Source organism: Colossoma macropomum, unplaced genomic scaffold, assembly GCF_904425465.1.
Source record: "Colossoma macropomum unplaced genomic scaffold, Colossoma_macropomum, whole genome shotgun sequence".
Classification (NCBI taxonomy): Eukaryota; Metazoa; Chordata; class Actinopteri; order Characiformes; family Serrasalmidae; genus Colossoma; species Colossoma macropomum.
In genome coordinates, this window is record NW_023494800.1 from 3,666,102 (window position 1) to 3,686,013 (window position 19,912).

Below are 19,912 nucleotides of genomic sequence, written 5' to 3' on the forward strand. Positions count from 1 at the left end.
CTAGAACAGGTTAAACAGATAAAAAGTCATTATAAACTCAAACAGCTCAGTCAATATTAACAGAAACTGATCCCAAGAATGAATGGAATTGCTTCAAAGATGGCAGAGGTCTATTCTGGGGACAAATATATATAAAATCACAATCCAGAACTCAAGTGGTTGAGTTTGAGACCCCTGATCTAGACTGTCATTTTATATGAAAGAAGAGTTTGGTGAAAATTTTTTATTTTGTTTTAAAAGGCTTTAAAATTCAGTGAGTGGTGTATCATTCCATGTTTATAGATAACACTGTCTGAGTTTACATGTAAAGATTTTTGACAATCTGATTGAACACATTCCGATTATAGATTAAGCTTGAGGTGTTTATTCTCACTCTACTGAACAATCTGATGAAAATCTCTGTTTACATGCTCACTAAAAGTAATCTGATCCAAAATTACTCACATGAGTAGAGAACCACTTAGAATAAACGTTACCATGACAACCAGCATCACGTGAGTCCAGTCCGAGTGAGATGAGCAGCAGTGAGCAGCGCTTGTGTTTTTCATTGCTTTAAAATGATGTCAGACTCAGGAAAACGTCCTTCACATGTCCTTATTAAAGAAGGCCGAGAGGAAGACGTCGAGTTCTGAGACACATAAGCTGGACGTCTGTCCCACCGCCGTCTTTTAAAGATCAGAGCATGAACTTCGTCTCCTCTGCAGACCAGTTTCTGCTCCGCCATGTTGAACGGTATAAACTTTCACTATGACGTGACGAACATGATCAGAACGGACTTAAACTTTCCGATAGGGAATGTAATCAGATACAGGCGTTTACACGGATATTATTCTTCTATTTAACAGATTATTTACAGGATTACCCACCTCGATCAGTCGGATAGAAACTGTATTCTGAATGGTGTCTACATGGACGTATTCCATTCTGATTCAGCTATTAGTCGGATCATTAACAGATTATCAGGCTGCATGTAAAACTGACCACATATTACAGGTTACTGAACAAATCCACACAGTTCGAAGCAAGGAAGTGATGCAGTTGGCATCGTGCTAATTGGTGGGATGTAAGCTTCCATTACTAGCTACACCAGCCTCATAGCTTCAGTGCTAAAACCGCAGAAGTAAATCTCAGACACCAACACGTCTCGGCTGACTGACGACATCTGGGTTAAATAAGGAAACGGTGTAGAATTGATTTCCATCTGAATCACTGTTTTAAGCATAGAATCATATCAGCGAGGCGCACGTCCACAAACGCAGGCGCTAAACGTTCCCTCAGAAGCGCAGAGAGCCGGCAGCTGCAGAGCGGGTGTGTGATGTGTGTGGGAGCGCAGACAGACAGTTAGATTCAGGCCCACAGCAGAATTGATTGAAGGATTGATTTTAGCTTGTTTACAGTCCTCAAGATCAAATCATTCTCAAATCGCTGTCTGGGGACCCCAGCCATCCGCACATATTCACATCCCATAATACTCTCATCTCTGAGACGGCCAGAATATGCCTCATTGACTAAACGCGACTGCCGAAGAGTCTGTGCACAGAAGCGTGTGTGGAGTGTCTGAGGAGGTTCGCTGGTCTGGGATCAGCCTGTACGGTACACACACTGGAGCCTGAAACATTTGGGTCATTCTCACGAAACCACCTCAAAACATGTTCATAAATATCTGAGTGGCGTGAGACGTCACGCAGATAAAAACACGCGTGTGATTCAGCAGTTCAGCACTATGGGGTCCCGCAGAAGTTTGTGGAGTTTATTTTAGAAGATGTTTCGGCATTTTTTACTCTACACCCTTAAAAAAAGATGGTTCTTCAAGGGTTCTTTAGTAGAGGGAATGATTCTATTCACATAATAACAGAAGAACCCTTTTTGGTGCTACATGGAACCATTTTCAAAAAGGTTCTATATAGAACCATAAACAACATATTCTCCATTAATCTGAAGAACCATTTCACCATGCAAAGAACCATGTAAGTATGCAAATGGTTCTATGCAGAACTCATAGTCCTAAATAGAACCTTTCCCTTTACAAAAGAAATCTTAAAGAACCATCTTTTTTAAGGGTGCAATACTCGTTACCGCAGTGTGTCCACCAGCGTTTCTCTTTTGTAGAATTAAAACATTTCATTTTTAAAATCAGAATTTTTTTTTTTACTTTTTTTTAAAATATTGTTTGTAAACCACCAATGGCTTTTTAAACTGTACTCAGTTTAATTTGGTCAAAAATATCTTTACGTTATACGTTCAGTATGTTCTAGGTAATATGTTCTAGGTGCAGAAAGAGTTTTGTACTGTGTTCTTGAGGCAATGAAAGGAGAATTTAAACCTATTGGTATTATTGTTATTGTCAGTAGTAGCAGTTCTGCAAAACTGCAAAATTTCCCATATACGTTATAGTATCAGATATTTAAGTTAGCATTAAGAAAGTGACTATTAATCATTTGAAAGCTGTCGTTGTCGAGTTCTATCATATAAGAATTATTTTATACATTTATCTGCAACCAAAAATGGTTTTATATTATTGAAAACATTGATTCTAAACTTTTGAGCAGTCGTTATTTTTAATTACTGCAATTTATTGCGTATTACCTCGGATACATTTTGTTGTTACCTTAGGTACTGAGTTCTTTAGGTAACTAAAGGTGGATATAAATCTATTATTATTATTTATTATTATTCTTGTTTATTATTATTATTATTATTAATAGTAGTACTAGGAGGTCCTGATAAAATTCAGTATTGCAAAACATTCCATACATGTCCCAGTATATCAGGTCAGCATTAATAAACGTCTACTAATTATCTGGAAGCAGTAAATCTGTGGAGTGATTTCATATTAGAACCATTATATTTTATCTGAAGTGATTTCAAACTTCTTAACCATAGTTTATGTGACACATCAGTGTGGAAGACACTCTGTGTGTGTGTGTGTGTGTGTGTGTGTGTGTGTGTGTTTCCTGCATGGCCATCTGCTGTATCTTTGATCTGCTCCCATGAAGTGGACAGACTCACCACAGCAACCTCCTTTAACACCCAACTGAGCTTACTAATTAAACACTGAGAGAGAGAGAGAGAGAGACAGGCAGAGAGAGAGAGAGAGAGAGAGAGAGAGAGAGACAGGCAGAGAGAGAGAGAGAGAGAGAGAGAGAGCGAGAGAAAGAGAGAGAGAGAGAGAGAGAGGCAGAGAAAGAGAGAGAGAGAGAGAGAGACAGAGAGAGAGAGAGAGAGAGAGACAGAGAGAGAGAGAGAGAGAGAGACAGAGAGAGAGAGAGAGAGAGAGAGAGAGAGAGAGAGGGTCTTTGCTGATTGTGTGGTGTTCGTCTGACATTTTCCTTCACTTCCCAGCATTTAGGCTCGCAATTCAGCACAGGCTCTCCTCCTTCACTCTTCTTTCTTTCTTTTTTTTCTCTATCTGTCTGTCTGTCTGTCTACACACACATATGCACAGTAATGTGTAAACATGTTACATTTTGTTGATTTTCTAAGTGGTTCTCTGTGGTTAGTGAACACATCCCTACAGAGAACACACTTAAATACTGCAATGTTCTGTAAACTTTACTGCACAATTTCTGTTTTTCTGAGCGTGACATATTGGGAGAACAGAAACATAAAACATATATTCATCTAAATATATGTATCTTTTTTCCAGTATGTTAAATTCAGTAAATAAACAGTAAGTGTGTATTAAACTGTGCAGAAGTGTGTCTCTGTAGAGAACCTGTTCACTTATTTACTCTGAGAAAATCAACAATACTTGGAATTTGACCAGGGGCGCCAAAACTTTTGCATGTGATGAATTAACAATATGAACACAGAGGCTACGTTCACATTACAAGGCTCATTGCTCAAATCCGATTTTTGCTCAGATCCGATCTCTGACGTGATGGTTCACACTCGTTTAGGTAAGTGATTCAAATCTGTCATTAATGTGACGAACCGGCGTCCTGAAATGACCCTCATGAGCACGTCCTGCTCGCATCACTGCAGCATTATGAATTTCCCCGCTGTGGGACTAATAAAGGATGATCTTATCTGATAACAGTAACAAGGAAGTAAAGGTATTTTATCATATTAGTTCAAAATATGAGGTATCAGTTCCACTGGTGGAGTGGCCACTAGGGGAGCTGCAGAAAGAGGTCAGTTTATACTGCAGTTTGAACTTTGCTTGTTTTTATGTACTTCTGTTTTGTTTCTGAGGCGGAGAGCGAGAGAGAGTCAGAGAGAGTCAGACAGACAGAAAGAGATGAAACGAGAGAGAGAGAGACAGAGAGAGAGAGAGAGAGAGAGCGAGCGAGCGAGCCAGCGAGGTTGAGGTTGAAGCTGAGTGTGATTCTAATTGGGCCCCTGGAGTGTTGGCCACTGGCAGACTGTCACGGCTCCCACCTCCAGCTTATCCTTTAAATCTTTACCCCACAGCTCCTCTAGTGCCAACACACACACACCCACACCAAATAAACACAGACGCACACACAGCCACCCCTCAGCATCTACACACACACACACACACACACACACACACACACACACACCCCATCCAGAATAAGAAAAGGTGTCTGGATTAGAATCTCATTCTCATCCTGGGCCCAACAAAACATCAGCTTTCAGACAGGTTTGGGCTGATTTGTCATGTACAGCACTGGGCTTGGACTTGGTTTTGTTTTCTCCACTGCAAAAAATGATCTCGTCAAGTGAAATGATCTTAGCCAACATGATCTTAGACTCTGAGCTCTGTTTTATCTGCATATAAACGCAGGTCACTAAAGTAGCTCTATATCATGTGAGAAATCTCACTAAAGTTCAGCCTTTTCTCTCTCAGAGCGACGCAGAGAAACCTGTTCATGCGTTTGTTACAGCAGAGTTGATCACTGTAATGATCCTCTTACTGGACTTCCTAAGAAAACAATACATCCCTTACAACTCAGCATCTTACAATGCATCAGCATCCTAACAAAAACAACACAGAGATCAGATCAGTCCTGTTTTAAAAGAACTGCATTGGCTGTCTGTATCGCTCAGGGTAGATTTTAAAGCTCTGCTACTAGTTTTTAAGGCTCTAATTGACCTTAAAGCTCCACTTACATCACAGAGTGTCTGTTTATGGTCTTAGATCTGCAGATACTGACCTACAAACACCTTCTGTAAAATACAGAAAACATGGAGAGACTCGTTCAGTTATTCTGCTTCTAAACTGTGGAGCTCAGTTCATCTTTTATTAGACAGTCAAGCTCAGAGCTCACTTTTAAGAAGCATCTAAAAACGCAGCTCTTTAACTCAGCGCTTAATTAAAACTGTGTCTCGTGGTGTTTATCTTTAAATTTGATCTGTCATTTTCTTTGATGATTCTAAATTAATATTTACAATTTCTTCTATTACTTTAAAGATTTATCATCTGTCTGTAAAGCACTCTGACCTGCCACTAAATCGCCCTAATCGTGGCAGGTCAGGGAATTGTGGAGAGTGGGTCGTGGAAAGTTAATCATGGAGAGTGAGCTGTGGAGAGTGAGCTGTGGAGAGTGAGCCGTGGAGAGTGAATCATGGAGAATGAATTGAGGAGAGTAGGTTGTGGAGAGTGAATTGTGGAGAGTGAATTGTGGACAGTGAGCTGTGGAGATAGGGGTCGCGGAGAATGAACTGTGGAGAGTGAATCGTGGAGAGTGAATCGTTGAGATTGAGTTGTGGAGAGTGAATCGTGGAGAGTGAATCGTTGAGATTGAGTTGTGGAGAGTGAATCGTTGAGATTGAGTTGTGGAGAGTGAATCGTGGAGATTGAGTCGTGGAGAGTGAATCGTGGAGAGTGAATCGTGGAGAGTGAATCGTGGAGAGTGAATCATGGAGATTGAGTTGTGGAGAGTGAATCGTGGAGAGTGAATCGTGGAGAGTGAATCGTTGAGAGTGAATCGTTGAGATTGAGTTGTGGAGAGTGAATCATGGAGATTGAGTTGTGGAGAGTGAATCGTGGAGAGTGAATCGTTGAGATTGAGTTGTGGAGAGTGAATCGTGGAGATTGAGTTGTGGAGAGTGAATCGTTGAGATTGAGTTGTGGAGAGTGAATCGTGGAGAGTGAATCGTGGAGAGTGAATCGTGGAGAGTGAATCGTGGAGATTGAGTTGTGGAGAGTGAATCGTGGAGAGTGAATCGTGGAGATTGAGTGTGGAGAGTGAATCGTGGAGAGTGAGGTGAGGCTGGAGGAAACTTGCTCAGGTACTGGTTTTGACCTGTGGGCCGCCTTTTGATGATCCTGACTGAGTGAGAGACACAGAGAGAGAGAGACAGGTGTCTGCCATCTCTGCACTAATATCGACCTTAAACTCAGAGCCAACAATCATCAGAGCATTAGTGCTATCTGACCACACTCACACTCACACACACACTCACACACACACACACACACACACACACACACACACACACACAGACTATCCAAGCCTGGCACTGCAGCTGTAATCCAGCATGTCAGAAGTCACGCTGTGGGCACCAGCAGAGGAAGAGTCACACTGACCAACACGTCACAGGCCCCTCTGTCTCTCCAGGTCATGTCACATGTCTCTCTCTCTCTAAGTTGCAGGAAAAGAGGATGAAGGAAAAAAAGCTGATGTTCCGCTACAGCAGCTCTGGCGCTGCTCACATCGATCTGTCCACCGAGTGTACCGTTGTGTGTACCGGTGCGTTCCGTGATGCCCCCTGATGCCCCCCGATGCCCCTGTGCCTCATCATCCCTGCCCTGTGCCCTCCGCCAGCTACCTGCTCCAAGACAAATCACCCAAACCCCCACAGACACATCGATCAGAGACCGCTCACTGAGACACGAGGCCAAGCTTAACAGAGAGAGAGAGACAGAGAGAGAGAGAGAGAGAGAGAGAGAGAGAGAGAGGGGAAGATAGGCTTACAGTAGGGGGGGTTCGAAAAATACAACACACGTCTTTAATGTGGCTCGAAAGTGTTGGAACACAGAACTCTCCAAAAATGTGGAACTCTCGGAACATAGAACGCTCTGAAAATGTGGAACTCTAAGAACATGGAACTCTAAAAATGTGGAACCCTCAGAACACAAAGCTCTCTGAAAATATGGAACCCTCGGAACACAAAGCTCTCTGAAAATATGGAACCCTCGGAACACAGAACTCCCTAAAAAGAAGCTTCAAAACAGTGTAAATGAATAAAGTCGTGGTTTTTGACTTAAAAAAAAAAAGAAGAGAATAAAAAAGTAAAAAAGGAAAGGAAGCTGGAGGCGATGAGAGAAGAGAAAGTGGACAGAACGTGTGCGGGTGCTCACCTGGCACTTGCCCGTGCGAACATCGTAGAGAGCGACTGAGCCCTGCCGAGCTCCCACAGCTACACGGTAACTCCGATCACAGTACGCCACCATGTAGAACCTAGAGAGAGAGAGAGAGAGAGAGAGAGAGAGAGAGAGAGAGAGAGAGAGAGAGAGAGAGAGAGAGAGAGAGAGAATTGAGTGTTTACATGCACTCAATAATCTGATCATAATCGGATTTCTGCAATTAACTGATTACTCAAATGGTCACATAAACAGCACACTCTGATTTACAAATCCAGTTAAGAAATCTGATAAAGAGGCTGGATTTTAGCTCAGTAATCAGATTTCTCAGTGCTGTAAACTCTTACTCTGATTTCTTTCAGATTTCTCAGTCTGAGCATGTGCGAAAACAGAAGGCGTCACCGGAAATAATCGAGCAGCGTCGCTGAAACCAAATACATGCTAAATGAAATGAAGGATTTAAATATTCTTCATCTTCCTGATGATCTATGTTCATATTTTCAGGTAAAGTGGCGCAACGTTTAAAAAAAAAGTCGCAGCATGAAGTCTGAGTTTATATAATGTTCACATCACGTTTTCTTCGGCTGGTTGCAAAGCAGAAATCTGATTACTGTCTGGCTCATGTAGACCTGGAGTTTCCTCATTATCTGAAGTGCATCAGATTACTGACAAAATCTGATTTTCTACAGTTATCGGATTGTTAAGTGCATGTAAACACACTCAATGTGTCCCACATTCACAGAGGACACACTGCTACCACACTTGTGTTGTTTAGCAATAGTGCAGAATTGAGCTACTAGCAATGCTAATAACGACGGCTGAATTAAGCAGAACAGGGAAAGAGAGAGAGATTAAGTTTCAGCTCTCATCCATCAGAAACCTGCCAATCATTGTCACCTGTAGGTTGACCTCTGACCTTTAAAGGTCAAGCAGCCTCAGGCTGCCCTCCTGCCTCCTCATCAGCTTAGAGGTATATAAGCAGCTTCTCACACTCATTAGTAACATACAGACACAGAGATACACTCACAAACGCACACAGCGCTGCACAGCCAGATCAGCCAATGAGTACAAGTTATTCATTTCTCAGGACGAAGATACGAGATAATCCAAACAGGAGTTTTCAAAACTGGAGCTCAAAAAAATGAGCTACAGAGAAAATGGGGCTCCTAACAACCACCTGGAAGACCTGGTAGACACCAAAACTGCCCCCATCAGATAAACAGCACTTAAAGCTTTCATCTCTGAGAGAGAGGAGAAAATCAAGCTGCTTCAGATCTGAAAACATCCACAGGTGTTTCTGTCCATCCTTCCACTGTGAGAAGACGACTCAGCGCTGTGGGTCTGAAAGGATGTGTAGCTGTCAAGAAGAACCTCACTGAGAAAAGGAGACGGACACATGAAACAAAGAAGCTGAACGATGGACTGACCACCCCAGAGTCCAGACCTCAACACCACTGAATGTGTTTGATTACTTCAGAAAATCATCAACCAGCTTCTAAGACTGAACTTTGGAGGTGTGTCTGCAGATTCTTTGAGGAGCTGAAAGTGAGTCTCCTGAAAATAATGGAAGCTGTAAAGAGTGACTCACTGGACACTGAAAAAATTGTGTGTAATTTTCTGTTAAACGTTTTCTGCTTTTTTTCTGACACTGAAAATGAATAATTGTACTAGCTGTTTCGACTGGAAAATAAATAAATAAAGGCTGGACTTTTGCACGGTGCTGTATGTGCAGAAAAAAAAAAAAAGACACTAAACTCACCCAACATGCACTCACAAACAGGCATGCACTTACTTGCAGATTGCAGGGAAGCACTCAGAGAGACCCTTCTTCTTCACCAGAGAGCCCTCAATGCAGTACATGATAATATCCATCACCTATGAGAGGAGAGGAGAATGGAGGAGAAGAGAAGAGGAGTAAAGAGACGAGGAGAGGAGATAAAATAAGTGATAAGAGGAGAGGAGAGTGATAGAAGAGAGGGAGTGTTTGTGAGGCTGTGCATGTGTTATCGAGTGATACTGTGTAGTGTACTGCGCGCAGTGTACTGCAGGGCTGAACGATTTGGTAAAAAAAAAAAAACAGAACTGTGACATTTCTGACTATTGTGATTATTGTATACAGAATTGTGCATGAAGTTTGCCAGACTGCCAGTTCATGAGCTTTCGCCTTGTCAAAACCTGTGACAATTTGAATGATGAACGATGTAGAATATAATTAAAATTGAAATAGAAACACATTTTGTATAAAAACAAATCTGCGTACAGTGTACTGCGTGTACTGTGTACTGCGTGCAGTGTACGGCGTGTACTGTGTACTGCAAGCAGTGTATTGCGTGTACTGTGTACTGCGTGCAGTGTATTGTGTGCAGTGTACTGCGTGTACTGTGTACTGCGTGCAGTGTACGGCGTGTACTGTGTACTGCAAGCAGTGTATTGCGTGTACTGTGTACTGCGTGCAGTGTATTGTGTGCAGTGTACTGCGTGCAGTGTATTGTGTGCAGTGTACCGCGTGTACTGTGTACTGCGTGCAGTGTACTGCATGTACTGTGTACTGCGTGCAGTGTATTGTGTGCAGTGTACTGCGTGTACTGTGTACTGCGTGCAGTGTACTGTGTGTACTGTGTACTGCGTGCAGTGTATTATGTGCAGTGTACTGCGTACTGCGTGCGATGTACTGCGTGCAGTGTACTGCGTGTACTGTGTACTGCGTGCAGTGTATTGTGTGCAGTGTACTGCGTGTACTGTGTACTGCGTGCAGTGTATTGTGCGCAGTGTACTGCGTGTACTGTGTACTGCGTGCAGTGTATTATGTGCAGTGTACTGCGTACTGCGTGCGATGTACTGCGTGTACTGTGTACTGCGTGTACTGTGTACTGCGTGCAGTGTATTATGTGCAGTGTACTGCGTACTGCGTGCGATGTACTGCGTGTACTGTGTACTGCGTGTAGTGTACTGCGTGTACTGTGTACTGCGTGTACTTTGTACTGCGTGTACTGTGTACTGCGTGTAGTGTGTACTGAAAAAAACAGAACTGTGACATTTCTGACTATTGTGATTATGATTTAAATGACAATATTGTCTTTTTTCCTCAAGAAGACCAGCACAGCCATTTTTTCAGGATTGATGCTTGTATACAGAATTGTGCATGAAGTTTGCCAGACTGCCAGTTCATGAGCTTTCGCCTTGTCAAAACCTGTGACAATTTGAATGACGAACGATGTAGAATATAATTAAAATTGAAATAGAAACACATTTTGATTTCAATATATATTGTGTGTGTGTATTGTGTGTAGTGTCCTGCATGTAGAGTACTGTGTGTATTAAACTGCTTTAGTGTTGCCTGTAGTAATGTTGCATTGCGTGCAGTGCATGGCGTGTAGTGAACAGTATGTAGTGTATTGTATTGCGTCTAATGCACTGCACGTAGTGTTGTATCGTATTTTGTGTAATGTACTGTGTGTAATGTGCTGTGTGTATCATTGTACTGTATTGCATGTGATGCACTGTGTGTAATGTGTGTGATTGTTTATTGTAGTGCAGTACCTCCACCAGCAGGTCCACTACATCTGAGGGCATTTTCTCGATGAGGATCTCGATGACCCGCAGGATTTCGGTCTTGGCGCGGGCGAGGGTGGTGGTGTGAACGTTCTGCTGAGACTGAGAGCCCTGAGACTGCATCGCTGTGTGTCTGTGCACCTACACACACACACACACACACACACACACACACACACACATAGAGACACACACATGCAGATCAGTTTAACCCTTTGAGTTTTAATCAATCACTGGCAATAAACAAAAGCATGTAATTTTATATGAATTATTTCTGACACACTCGAGGAGAGAACAGATTTTTAAACCATGTACAGCTGTATGTGAAAGTTTGAACACTCCTGGTCAAATGTGGCAGAAAATATTTATTTTATTTTGGACTAATATGAGTTTAATACAGTGGAAAAAATAAAAACAAACAAAAAAAATATAAAATGTGCCATAACTTTTTCACAGACCCAAGTTTTATTTTTTTATATTTTTCCTCAATATGTTAAATTCAGTAAAAAAATGTAATTGTGCATTATAACAGGGTAGAGGATTCACTTAATTTCACTTAGAAAATCAACAAAAAATGTAATTCAACAGGGGCGCCCAAATTTTGCATGCGACTGTTTAATTTATTTTAATTTGTACTTTTAAAAACACACATATTAAGGCAAAAAGTTTGGGCACCTCTGCTCTGTGTGCTTGTGTGCGAACAGGGTGCATTAAAGGACCCATATCATGCAAAACCAAACTCTTCTTGCATTTCTGGAATAGAAGAGTCTGATGTCCTTTTTTTGGGACTGTTAAAGTTTTCCATTGTTTTGTTCACTCCACATGGCCCATGTACAGAAACTAAGCTGCAAAAACAGCCCACTTGTTTTTGTGATGTCACAAAAGCCAACTCATTTATATAATCCTTCTATCCAGCCTACAGCATTTAGCCCCGTCCTTCGCACTGAAGTTATGAAAGAGCGTTTCAGAAATACAGAGCAGCCAGTCTGAATGGAGCTCATTTACATGTATCTGTCAAAAAGACTGTCCATCAAGGGATAAACAGTGGTTGGGCCATTTGAGACCATTTTTGGTCCTTAAAAACCACTCCATCATTATAAGTGGACATCACAACAAAAAATAAAATTAAATATAAAGAAAATGTAGGATATGCGCCCTTTAAAAACAAACAAACACAGGAATACAGGAACTGCACTGGAGCGTTTGCGCTTGAAAGCTCTCTTTACTCCAGAAGAGTAGTTCTGCAGGAGCTGTCTAAGTGCCTAAGTGCCTATTGTGTGTGCCTGTGTCCCACCTCCTTGGCGATGGTGGTGATGAAGGCCGGCGGTCTCGCTGTGGCGATCAGAGAGAGAGCGTGGCGGGCAGAGCGGGCGGAGTCAGCCGCCGGGTTCAGGGGGAGCCCCATTGTAATGCTAAAGAGAGAGAGAAGGAGAGAGAGGGAGAGAGAGGGAGGGAGAGGGTGAGAGAGGGAGGGAGAGGGTGAGAGAGCGAGCAAGCATTAGAATATATAGAGTGAAAAGATTAGACCCAGCTTATAATGTCAGTTCAAGGTCAATGGGATCACTCAGACAGCAGCAGCATAATGGACTGAGGACAATACACACACACACACACATACTCAATACACCCCCCGTCCATACACACACACGCGCACACGCTTCACACACCAGCGTGCAAATCGCAGTGTGTGTGTGAGGCCCCTTGTTAACAAATCACCCCGTGCGCTCTGAGAGTGAATATGTATCAGGCCTGGCGCTGACCGAGGCGTGTGATACAGGGTCAGATCAAAGTGTCTGTGTGGTTACAGCAGGGTGACCCCCCCAAACACCCTCTGAGACACGCGCTAGCTCTCGCCTGTGTGTGTGTGTGTGTGTGTGTGCGCGATGCTGCCAGGAGGACAGAGACACACACACTTCCTAAACAGCAACTCAGCTTATTCATCACTTTTAATGCAAGATTTTCAACACTTGTGTAAAAACACTGATCAGGCATAACATTCTGACCACCTACTTGTTTCTACGCTCATCGTCCATTTTATCAGCTCCACTTACTATATAGGTGCACTTTGTAGTTCTACAGTTACAGACTGTAGTCATTTCATGATAAAAGGACCAAAGAAACGGCCCAAACTTACTTGGAAAAACAGATATTAGATAATCCACTTCAAGGGAAAGTTTGTGAACAAACTAAGTTCGCTTGACAACTTAGCCAGTTAACAATGCTTCTAAAGATAAAGCGGTTGTAGACAGTGTTGACTATTTTTAAAACATTTTCTATAGTAATTCCTGGTAGTTGCTATGGTGTTGCTACGAGGTTGCTATGGTATTCCAGCTTGTTGTTATGGCATTTCTTGAATGTCTGATGGCTGCTAAGTTGTTGCTACAGTATCCCAGGTGGTTGTTAAGCTATTTGATAGGCAGTTGCTATGCTGACCCAGTGTTTCCACGATGTTGCTATGGTATTCCAGTTGGTTGTTAAGGTGTTCTTAGGTTGTCGCTTTAGGCTCTCTAGCAACGACGATCCTGCAAAGTTTCGTACTTCTAGCACAAAAGCTGTAGGAGTTGCGCAGCAATAAGAAGAAAACGGAGGACAGTAAGTTTGCTTTTTCAAGCCAACTTAATAAGTGAAAAACTTAAAGCAATAAAAATAATAAAGCAATAAAATATGAAATAACAATTACTATTAAAGTTTAAAAAAACAGCAGCTTTTAAATTCAGTTTCCGTGATGTCACAAGAACCAATTTATTTATATATATAGCCAAATATTAAGCCTGTATCAGTTTAGCCCCACCCACTAGGGTTTTAAAGGCACAGGAACCAATCAGCCTGTTTAATTCTAAGTGACAAAGAGAAAAAGGAACCGACAAAAAAAATCAAACAAAGAAACTGCTGGTGAACTTTGGAGGTGTGTCTTCAGGTTCTTTGAAAAGCTGAAAGCGAGTCTGGAAGCTGTAGTAAAGGTAAAGAGTGGACAGACTAAATCAGGCAGGTCAAACTGGGGACCTTCCAGGCCAAAGTGCTGTGGAGATCAGCGCTTACCCTCATCTAACGCTCTGAATTCAGATCGTGACGGCCTTGCTGATGAGCTGATGTTTGTCACACTAGAAAGCTTCCACGAATCACGCAGTTGCCTCTTCACAGAAGCTGCACTGCTCGTTCCTGAATTTAATAACTTCAGCATAACTCAACAGCTATGAAAGACCACAGATGTACCTTTTCACTTAGTCGAAAACCCACTACACTGTCAGAAACAGATCTTACATACACCTGCTTTCATTTCAGGCACTTTTCATTACATCACTTGTTGTAAATGATGTTCCAGCATCAGATTTTGGTTTTCCATCACTTTTCTATTCGGCATTTTCACTGTAAACGATACTCTTGATACCACCGGCCGTCTATACCACACTACCACATATGTTTTAAATGCCCACCGTGGCTAAAGTAATGATCACTACAGTGATCACAAAGTGGCTAATTATGGAAAAAAACACTGCAGGGACGAGTTAGCATGACCTTATTTGTAGAATTCTAACTAGTTCCCACCTACCCTTCCTTCACCGATGGCAACTTCAGCATTTTATTTATTTATTTATTTATTTATTTATTTTTGCTGGCTCACTCAGCAGGCCGTGCCAAGAGTCAATGTCAATAATTGACTGAATCTCTATTACTGAAACCTGCATGGGCCAAAATTTCAAGGGGCGTCACGCTGTTTGGTTGGTATAATTTTGTAGACCAGTTATTATCAACAAAGTTACTCTGCTGATGTTGATAAAACAACAGCAAAGCACAAATATTAACTGAAAAAGTAATATTTGCTCCCGAGTGGCGCAACCGTCTAAGCGTTGGCCCTCATCAGGAGATCGCAAGTTCGATCCCTGGTGATGCTACAGCCGTCCGTAGCCGGGAGTCCAAGAGAGCACAATTGGCCTCGCTCTCTCTGGGTGGGTAGGATGGCCCCTCCTTCTCCCCCCATCACTCAGCGCGATGCTAGTCAGCGCAGGCGTCTGTTAGCTGACGTAACAGATCTGGCGGTTGGCGCTTTCCTCCGAGCGCGTTCGGCTGTCCAATGACGTTGCGTGAGCAGCAGCTCGAAAAGAAGCGGTGGAGCTTCACAGGTCTCGGAGGAAGCCTGTGTTAGCCTTCACCCTCCTAGTGTTGGCAGTATCGTGTGATTGGGGGAGTCCTAACTAGCGGGTGGAATTGGAGACGACTAAATTGGGGAGAAAATTGGGGAAAAATAAATATTGAAAAAGAAAAAGTAATATTTTAACACTGAACACAGCCGTAAATAGTGACCGAAATGAATTCAAGATTTTTGAGTTTGGCTATAACTAGCAAAAAAAAGGTGATGGTCAATCAACAAGGTCTCCATCACCAAGAGAGCTGAGAGAACATTCTTCCTGAGACAGCTGAAGGAATTCTACCTGCCGCAGAGCCAGATGATCCAGTTCTACACAGCGATCATCCAGTTCATCCTCACATCATTCATAACCATCTGGTTTGGTTCCTCCACCTCAAAAGAATGAGCCAAACTCCAGTGCACAATCAGCACAGCGGAGAGGATCACTGGATGTATCTTCAGGATGTCTACAGCAGCAGGGTGATGAAGCACGCTGGCAAAATAACAGCTGACCCCTCCCATTCTGACCACAGTTACCCAATAATCACTTTACTGCGTTTTTGCTAATGCTAGCTAGATTTGTTTATGGAGGATCAGCTGCAGCGAGCTGTGCCCAGCAGGGAAAGTGAAGGTGAAGGTGCTGTTGGGTGAAGAGTTTACTTAACATTCCCTCCCTCTCCTCCTCAGGGCTGGTAGAACAGCAGAGGAGGCAATAACTGGAGGCCAGAAACAGCTCTGTCGGCCTGATAACACTGAGCTTTTACACCGCACCGCTGGGGATATCTGCTTGCTTCAAACGCACCAGAACAATAACAGAACACAGGCCGGCAAACACTGGACAACTCAGTACATATCAGGGAAAAAACAGATACAGAGAGAAGTTACAGGGTAAATAACCGTAAAATGCCCAGATCACAATTTGTACTGTTTCAGTTCCCCAGCTAATCCTGACCATCATCATCATCACCATCCTCATCATCAGCACCTTAACTAATTAACTAATTAACCAACCAGCTAAAAATCACCTCAATACCACCTAAATAAAAAACAATGAATCAACTAATTAACCAACAAACTTTCAAACAATTAACTAACTAATTAACCAACAACTTTTAAACAATTAACTAATTAACCAACAACTTTTAAACAATTAATTAAAAACAGAATAAAATAACAAATCAACTAAGTAAATAACCGACTGACAAAATAAATGAATAAATAAAGTAACATCTACATTAAAAAATAATAAGAGCCCCTCCAAGACAAACAAATAAACTCCAAAAACATTTGCATAATGACTATTTAATTACTAGTACATGAATCTTTGAATTCCACTTCTGGCTGCCCGGTTCTGTTCAGCAGTTCTAAAAATACATTATTATAAAGCAATTTATTTCCTCTACTAATTAAAACATCTCCATAGAAATCAAATGCTTTAATCAATAATAAGAATACAGAAAATAAAACTGTCACAGTTACAGAGTTATCTGACTAAGTCACATTTATTTGCGGTAAATTCAGTTTATGTAATTCAATTTATCAGAATTAGTTTTGCTATTTATTTTTAAAGCCATAAAGTAACGATGAACGGTTTTACCTGCAGAGGATAAATGAGGCTAACTTACACTGACTTACACCAGGAAGTCATATAAACCTGTCAGTTTCCTCCACCAGATTTATTTCATCTTTCCAGATAAAGAGTTTCATGCCTTAGGCGTGCGCACACACACACACACACACACACACACACACACACACACATTCATCAAGGTGTAAATACCTGCATTGAGTGAAATCTAGTTACTTTATTTCAGTACCAATATCTGAACATATTTATTCAGTATTGTTGTTATATGCCGTTACCTGTGCCTCCTTGTACAGTCATTACTGCACTGCCTTTTTATCTCAGGATAGATTTTATTGCATATTTTTGTATATTTCTAGTTGTATATATGCCTGCAGACAGGTTTTTGTATTCTTTTTATATTGCATCACCCTTATTATTATGAATATGCTGTGTTGTGTGACTGATACTGGCTGCTAAATTTCCTTCGGGATCAATAAAGTCTCTCTCTCTCTCTCTCTCTCTATCTAATCAGAAATCAATATCCTCAGCTGTGTAAAGTTTTTACTGTCATTCAGCCCCAACTTTACAAAAGAGGGAAAATAAGCCACATTATTTACACAGGAACAGCTTCTCATTAAAAACACCACATTTAAACAGGCTAATTAACATTAAAGCATGAATATGCACTAAAATTAATACGCTCGTCACATCACAAATCGTATTAGTCTGGGCTGAGCAATATGACTATCGTTATCGTGATAAATGATGTTATAATATAATATGCTTTTCTGAACATATTGCGTGTATCGTCAGTGCTTGTAGACACTGACCAGCTGCATGTTTCATTATAAAGAGAGGAAAATTAGTCCTGTTTAACTGGATTTAGTGTCAAATACTGAATAGAAATAATTGTACTCGCAGTTTTGATAGTATTTTTAAATGTAGCTCTACTGGCTCTTTTTTCTCTGTTCCAACTGATCAGACGTCTGAAAAAATAAATATCATGACTGTGAAAATTTCCTTAACTATGGAGATACTAGATTTGTGCTGTATTGCCCCCTCTAGTATCAGTAATGCATTTAGGTCTGATACTACTACAACTACTACTAATGATACTAATAACAACAATAATAATCATTTTAAATGAATGTATTAGAAGCTCTTCTAACTTATTGGAAAAAATATAACAAAAACAATTTGAAATATGAAGAGACAATATAAATAAAACCAAATATGTGCTTTAAGTCATGTATTCACTTATTTACTCTTAGAAAATCAACTGGCCATGGAATTCAGCCAGGCTCATCTCAGTATTTTTAAGTGTAAAAACATTAAAGTTAGATTAAATTCGAATAAACATAAACAAACAAATATAATATTTTAAAAAAGGGCTGGGTTCCAGATTTCTCCTGGACGTCTCCAGCCATCACCTGGATTTTTTAAATTCATACATCAGGTCACCTGCTTTAATTTAATGAAGTACTGAAAACAAACAAACAAACAAACACATCAACAGTCAGAAAATCACTGTTTATTACAAAACTGCTTTTGTGTTTATTTTAATGTCTTTTCCTTATGAACAAAAACAACTGTGTGTGTGAGCATGTGCGACACTGTTGCTGTCGGAATGAAACCTCACACCTCAATCATATCACTATAATATCTCACAATATCACTATCACTGAATCACATCACTATATCACTGAATCACATCACTATATCACTGAATCACATCACTGTATCACTGAATCACATCACTATCTCACTGAATCACATCACTATATCACTGAATCACATCACTGTATCACTGAATCACATCACTATATCACTGGATCACATCACTGTATCACTGAATCACATAACTATCACTGAATCACACCACTATATCACTGAATCACATCACTATATCACTGAATCACATCACTGTATCACTGAATCACATCACTATATCACTGAATCACACCACTGTATCACTGAATCACATCACTATATCACTGAATCACATCACTGTATCACCTCTCCTGTTAATTCACACTGCAATATATTATAACCGCTACTGTAATAACACTCACTGTGCTCTTTAGACTGTAAACACTGCTGATACTCCTAGTATGTTTATATTCACTGTGTTGTAAACTACCCCATACCACTCTTATATTATATGTAAATATGTAGATATACTCTTATTCCTACTCTCTCATACTTAGCTTGTGTATTTTTTCTGCCTAATAAATGTAAGTTATGTGCAGTTATATGTCCTGCTACTGTAACACTGCAATTCCCTTAGGGATTAATACAGTTTGTTCTTTCTATGTATGTATTCATACTTCTGTCTATCTGTCTGTCTGTCTATCTATCTGTTTGTCTGTCTGTCTATCTATCTATCTATGTCTATCTGTACTCCAGTCAATCTGTCTGTCTATCTATCTATACCCCAGTCAATCTATCTATACCCCAGTCAATCTGTCTATCTCTCTATACCCCAGTCAATCTGTCTGTCTATCTATACCCCAGTCAATCTGTCTGTCTATCTATACTCCAGTCAATCTGTCTGTCTATCTATACTCCAGTCAATCTGTCTGTCTATCTATCTATACTCCAGTCAATCTGTCTGTCTATCTATCTATACTCCAGTCAATCTGTCTGTCTATCTATACTCCAGTCAATCTGTCTGTCTATCTATACCCCAGTCAATCTGTCTGTCTATCTATACCCCAGTCAATCTGTCTATCTCTCTATACCCCAGTCAATCTGTCTATCTATCTATACCCCAGTCAATCTGTCTATCTATCTATACCCCAGTCAATCTGTCTGTCTATCTATACCCCAGTCAATCTGTCTGTCTATCTATACTCCAGTCAATCTGTCTATCTATCTATACCCCAGTCAATCTGTCTGTCTATCTATACTCCAGTCAATCTGTCTGTCTATCTATCTATACCCCAGTCAATCTGTCTGTCTATCTATACCCCAGTCAATCTGTCTGTCCATCTATACCCCAGTCAATCTGTCTGTCTATCTATACTCCAGTCAATCTGTCTGTCTATCTATCTATACCCCAGTCAATCTGTCTATGTATACTCCAGTCTATCTGTCTAAAAAGAGTCCAAAAATAGCTGAAAACAACCTCATTACAGAAACTTACAGTGAAAATTAGTGTTTTTTTCTCCTTCTGTTAAGTTAAAATCAGGGAAGCCTCTCGCGTCTCTCGCGTCTCTGCTCGGCGAGAGTCGGCCTCATCGTGAGAAAGTGCTCAGATGGCTCGTTATTGGAAAAGGATTATTTCTGAAATCAGCCTATTTGCATCTGCGTGACTTCCAGCCATTCTGTCTGTTAAAACTCCATCCAGCAAACTCGTCAATAAACTCCGTTCAAAGGCAGAAACCCACCAGCG

The 19,912-nt window shown here is 41.0% G+C and overlaps 1 protein-coding gene across 1 annotated transcript in view; it reads right to left on the bottom strand.

Moving 5' to 3' along the window:
* LOC118819701 (WD repeat-containing protein 7) overlaps positions 1-19,912 on the bottom strand; it is a 292,651-nt gene that overhangs the window by 24,872 nt on the left and 247,867 nt on the right. The window contains exons 23-26 of the mRNA XM_036587568.1: positions 12,120-12,237; positions 10,814-10,966; positions 9,066-9,148; positions 7,271-7,370 (exon numbers count right to left, since the gene is read on the bottom strand). Of these exons, the coding sequence (XP_036443461.1) occupies positions 7,271-7,370; positions 9,066-9,148; positions 10,814-10,966; positions 12,120-12,237 (454 nt within the window). The remainder of the gene's footprint in view (positions 1-7,270; positions 7,371-9,065; positions 9,149-10,813; positions 10,967-12,119; positions 12,238-19,912) is intronic.